At 43.2% G+C, this 6,000-nt stretch overlaps 2 protein-coding genes across 2 annotated transcripts; both read right to left on the minus strand.

The window, feature by feature from the left end:
- Nucleotides 1-356: 356 nt before the first annotated feature.
- Nucleotides 357-744, minus strand: GLAREA_05966 (uncharacterized protein; the record flags this gene model as incomplete). Its single annotated transcript, XM_008081380.1, has 2 exons — nt 357-674; nt 727-744. The coding sequence occupies 2 exons, from the start codon at nt 742-744 to the stop codon at nt 357-359; spliced, it is 336 nt and encodes a 111-aa protein (XP_008079571.1).
- An 862-nt stretch (nt 745-1,606) lies between these two features.
- GLAREA_05967 (uncharacterized protein) lies at nt 1,607-2,383 on the minus strand (the record flags this gene model as incomplete). Its single annotated transcript, XM_008081381.1, has 1 exon — nt 1,607-2,383. The coding sequence occupies one exon, from the start codon at nt 2,381-2,383 to the stop codon at nt 1,607-1,609; it is 777 nt and encodes a 258-aa protein (XP_008079572.1).
- Between the last annotated feature and the right edge of the window lie 3,617 nt (nt 2,384-6,000).

Here is a 6,000-nt window from a genome sequence, read left to right on the forward strand (position 1 = left end):
CTTTAGCTTTTACTCCGACTGAGAATCCGAAAAGGATCACACATATCACGGCTTCGTTCACTCCGCACTAGCGGAGTAGCTTGATCTGGGATAAGTTTGGGGTTGAAAGACGGATCTACTACGCATTGAGGTACCGCCATCATCGTTCTAGAATTAGACAATCTTGAGCTTGAGAGTTTATACCTACCGAGAGTGCAGTCTCAGTGTATGGCCAAAATTACAACAGATCGTTCAAGTCTAACCCATCCACCGAGCTTGGATTAATCCTTGCACACATTAACAAGAATCTAATCGTATGCCATGTTACACATGTTCCGCCATCTATATGATTCTTACAATATCTTCCTTCCACAGCATCAAGCTTTACACCACTCATCTGGCCCTTTTCTTCTTCTATGCCGACCTTCACCTTGTTGTTTCTTCGCGGAATTCCCAACATCTTCTTCACTGCTATTTTCCTCCTCGGACGATGAAGTCTCGTTCTTCAGCCGCTCCTCTGGCATCGTATACTCGGATCTAAAATTTGCTATCTTGATCGTCCACGTATAGAAAGGTTGTCTCCCATGCGTCTTCTCAATCTCCTTTCTCCGTAATCTCTTTTTCTTACATCGAACCCCGATAAATGGCTGATTCCATCCGCTATTGTGCAGTTCTTCTTCATCTCGGTCTTCTGTCTGATATCCACTTCTGTCAGCGATGTGCTTAAATTCAACAGGAAATACTAACGTGAAACCCGCATAACATATGAGTTCGACGGATGACTGGAAATGGAGTTATGCGTCTGTCCAGAGTACATTCTACGTCAGTCACTAGTGCGCGCCAGCAGTGTTCGGCGACTTCCCAAGTTTTGCAGCCGCATGGGTCGTGATGGTTTTGGGCGTAGATGCACATAGATTCGGAAATGTGAAATGTGGTCGTGGTCTGGAGATCGATGAGATATAACGAGGGTATGAGGTGGTGAGGATGAAGTATATATCGACCCCTAATACGCCGCGACAGCTGTGACAGAAACAAGAGAGAAAAGGCTTCTTGAAGAACTGGACCACTTTGTTTGAATTATGCTCTGCTATTTTTCGCGTGCAGTAGCCCATTCTAGTGGAAAAGATTTCGGTTGATGTTGCTTTGAAATGGTGAATGTTTTCAAATGGCTGGGCCACAAAGGTGATATCGCATTGTACTCGTAAGAATCAGATGATGTTGAATCCAGCTTAAATGATATCTTTGGACTTACGGATAATTCTTACAAAGTCAACAATAAATCTTTGTTCCTAGAAGAACAGATTTCAATTCAAATTCTGTTAATTGGGGAACTTGCTCGAGTTTTTGGTCTTGTTACTACGGACATCGAAAGAATTGAGACAAACAAATATCCAACCCATCTTGCTTTGTTGCTATATACATTGCCACATTTGAGGCCTTATCTTCCTAGGAGTTGAGTTTGGTTGAGAAATTCTTTAGCCATGTGATCTGCAGTTCTTCCCATGCTCTCTCCACATACATGACATGTTTGTTGGTTGCCACAACTCCGCATCAATCCACTCATGTATACAAACATCTTTCGCCGACAGAATATCCAGCATGGTCAAATTAGTAAGGTCTCTCAAATTCAATCCTTCGAGGAGCAAGGCTCTTTTTCCACTTCTCCCAATGTGGTATCCCTCGCATTGTAGTAATCGACTTCCTCCAACTCGCCAACACGTGGTACTTTCCATAGAGCAGTGCTCTCAACTTTCATCCCCGTACCTTCTGACAACTTCGTTTGGCTAAGCTTCCGCAGTTTTAAACGCCCTCCGCGCTTTCTTCGAGTCTCATCCTTCTCCCTACGCATCTTCCGATACCTCGCCATTTTGGCTAGCACCAAACTACAGTCATGTAGCAGCATCTCTGACGGTTCCCAACCATGTTTATCCTTGAACGTAAATTTCGAAGTCGGCATCAAAGCAGCGTATCTGATCTCCTCCACAATCTCTTTCAATCCGTTCTCCTCTGGTGAATAGCGTGCTTGATACATAGCCGTTTGGGCTTCCGTTATAAACTCCTCCTCTCGAGGCGTGTATCTTCTTGGAAGGCGATAACCTTTGTGACTATACTTCATCTTGGTGTCTACCCACTTCTTAAGCAGATCAAGGTCTCTCTTCGATGTGACGTCTTGGTATGCGGCGATTTCTGTGGGATTGAACGAGGAGTTATCTCGAACACTTGCATCGATTAGCCTGCCCATGTAGCTGGCATGGCGGAGATTGTGCGAAGTTGCGGGCAATCTGTATCTTGATGTTTGGGGGAGCTCTAATGAGGGATTTTGTTCCAGAAGATTCAAAACTCGGTTTTTGACCGCAGCGAGCCTGAGCGAATTCCTTAGGTTTTTTGAGGTAACGAGATGCATAGTTCCGTGTAGATAATGTAGTGTGAATGGTTGATGCTCTTTGAGTTGAGCAATACGTCGCTGCCTGAGTTGTTTCTGCTAGAGAGCTTCGCAAATTTCGAATTTATTGCAGACAAAGATAATAAGTATCGCAGAAAATTCTCAGAACTCAATAATTATATGATTTTCGACTAGATGAATGCATTAATGACAATACCAAGCTCTCAATAATAGAATAATGAGGGGGCAGGGGCCTACTGTCATTGTTTGCGAAAGTGAGGTTGTCTAGTCAGTAATACATCTCGACTTTCAGGTGAATATGCAACTAGCCACAAAAGTGGTTCTTAGGAAAGCCATTAGGCAACCACCTTACTTGTAGATGTAGAAGTAAGAGCAAAGTAGACTGTGTTTCAATCACATTTTCTCCCATTATATTTCAGAATGTGCTCACGTTCAAGGAAATTATACGACATAGGTGGCTCGTAGCGGTCATCTGCAAAATTGCTATGTTTGTCCATCAAAGCATTTACAATTATTGGATCCGCGGGATCTAAGTCATGGTCAGCCTGAAATTATTCAGGTATTTTTCTAGCTGTACTACACACGATCAGCCTGTTGTATCAAGAAAAAGGAATTATCTTTACCAAGTGAGGTGGACAGGCTTGAGCAAACCACCTCCTAAATATCTCACCAAATTCGGCATAATCATTCAATAATAGTCTGATCCGACAGTCGAAATTGTCATAAGAATGTTGAACGATATAGTTAAGTTTATCTATCCCGGTTACATCGTGGTCATAGAACGAAATTATTGACTTCGCCTTCGGCAGGGAGTAAGACAGCACTTGCAACCGCTCATAGCTAATGGTTTGTATCCAAGGCCAACTCTCTTTCTCAAAAACAATCTTCTAGGTGAGCCTTATTTTCCCGACTAATCGATCAAGAAGAAGTGTGAATCGTGAGCTGATATCTCTAAATCTCACAAATTTCTTTTCAACTAGCTTGCTCTATACATCCATATATCCTGGCAAATGTATTTCCTCTATCAAAAGAACAGACTTTGATCACCATTCAATTTGAAGCTTCCATTCGTGCAAAACCTCTATATCGGCATAATCAACAACCCTATTTCAAGAACTCTACCCCGACATCCAGAACTGCGTCAACAGCCCTTCTTACATCCCCAGTGTCCCACCAGTCGCCACACTGTGAATGTAATACCCGCCATGATATCCGCATTTGACAACAGAGTGAAGATGTCGGTTGACAACCAGCGCCGAACATTCCGCAGCCCTTTCTAATTGTGCTCTCCGACATTTTTTCAAGACGATATTGAATTGACAGCCACAATAGTAGTTGAATATTTCGACATCGCACATGCTCGATAGATGGTAGAGAATAAGTAGAACTACCGACGATATTAGCTATATTTTAGGAAGGTCGGCTTGACGACTAATTAGATTTCCATGGTTTTGGGAACTTAAGGCGGGAGAGGACCAGATTTTATCGAGCGTGATGACAGGGATATGAGGTTTTTTAGAGCTCCTCTAGTGAATAACAATTACTTCGTGTGGTTCATGTTAGTCAATCCAAATTTAGGCAAACTGACTGGAATATTCATGGTAAAGTTTAGGGCGATGATTACAAGGTGTCACAAACGCTGCTGAGAATGTACTCTATATTTGATCCAAATAGGTCATTTGACGCTAGGCTAGTCACCAGAAATAATACTCGGAGGCTTTAATTTGTGTGTACCTATCAGCTGAGAGTTGTTTCATTTCATCCCAGAGTGCGCAGGGAAGTCGGGGTAAGTCAGTCAAAGAACGGCGCATGCCAGGTGTTATTCCCCTCAGAATATATGATTTTAGCAATAAAGTGCGTCAACGCTAATTGAAAACTATAGTGGATAGTCGTTCCCACTGCGATTCCGGGGTCTATGATTGACTACAGGCTTGCAGGAAATTCATAAAATTCAATGTTTTGCGTTAATTCACATGCGAATAACTTCCCAGTATTATCTGATTGGGGAAGGGGGAATGAACAGTCAAGCTACCTATTAACCAGTAAGTTGAAATTGATTTAACTATAAAGATTTGATAGCGACAAACGTTTCGTAAGTCCTCGTCCGTGGCATCATTTGTGATTCGTATCGTTGGGTCGAATATCTCAAATCATTTAATTGCAACTAAAAATAGACTATTAGAAGTTGATTCCACGTCCCCATCACACTCCTGAATTCCACCAATATATCTATAATCATTCCCTCGTATGCTTCTCCGTGAATGATTGCGGCAGCAGCTTTAATTACTGGTGCATAGAAGCGCCTCACCAAGCTAAACCAGTCATCAGCTCAAATCCTCTTACAAACCAAGAGCTACACTTACAAGGGGCAAAACGCAGCATTTCGCAACCAGCCCCTCTGTAGCGCAGATGTCCGTGAAATCCTGAGTGGATGTCGGTGCGGTAGGTGCTGTTTGCGTGTTAGAAAAGAATGGTTCTCTTTAAGGAACTAAGAGAAAGAGGGATACTTGCGAGTCGAACAGCTCAAGGACACCAAATTAAGAACATCCGCTTGACAACAAAGTGCAGAATCAAGAGCGGAGCTGCAGACCTGAAATTGACGCTCTTGCAGAGGTGAAGCCGTTGAAAAGGCAAGAGTGACGGTAGTAAGGATAATGGTGGAGAAATGCATTTTGAGTATTGAGTAGGTGAGTTTGATGGGGGAGTTGATTGCTTGAATCTTTCTTGGATGATTGAATAGTAAATGTGTTTGATGGTTGAGATGATTTTTCTTTCCTGCCATTTTCCACCTCTTTATACCGTTCCTACCCCCCTCACTTCATTGTCCGGATACGACGACTTCCCCTCAATACGATATCATCGTGAGCCAAGTATCCCGAGCATCCTTCTCAAAAGATAAGAAACTGCCGATATGTCCCCGGAGAGTTATACATGAAGTTCCAGCAACGAGATTCCTAGATAGAAATAAGAGTACGAGGAGATATGGCGACTGGTCTTTTGTGGGGTTATTTAGTTTGTGATGATCAATTCTTGATGGCTGGCCGCGACCTGCGGATATTGATAACTCAACCACTTCAGAGAATTGGGATGATTTGCGGCTCTGAAGGTGGATTCGCGCACTCGTAGGGCGTGAAACCGCGTGGCTCTAAATTTTGAGAACGGAGGGTCGAGCCCATTCTCGTTAGATATGGTTAGTGTTTCGGTGATTCTATATGATAAGGAAGGATTAGACGTGAAGCAAACCTATTGCCCATGTACTTGTGATGTGCGGATCTAACAAGTGCGTCATGTTACCTACCTCCAACACGCCTAGATCTCGCCCCTAAGGAATAAGAATACGACGAGATGGGAATTGCGGGGTGGTATACGCAGGTGGTTAGAAGTATGAAGATCTTCTGCTTGAGAGAAAGATTTCGCGGTGAAAGTACTACTCACATGAAGACCGCAGCTCTAAAGATTACAGAGGGTCCTGCTATTCCCGGTTCCAGTGTCTAAAATTCGTAATCTCATTGCCTCTCCACGATGATGATATTCCATCAATAGCTACCATAGTCGTCTCTCACATATTGGTGCTACCAAAGCTTCCCATCCGATACTATCCCTCCCCCCCCCCCTTA

This window comes from Glarea lozoyensis (assembly GCF_000409485.1).
Source record: "Glarea lozoyensis ATCC 20868 chromosome Unknown GLAREA15, whole genome shotgun sequence".
Classification (NCBI taxonomy): Eukaryota; Fungi; Ascomycota; class Leotiomycetes; order Helotiales; family Helotiaceae; genus Glarea; species Glarea lozoyensis.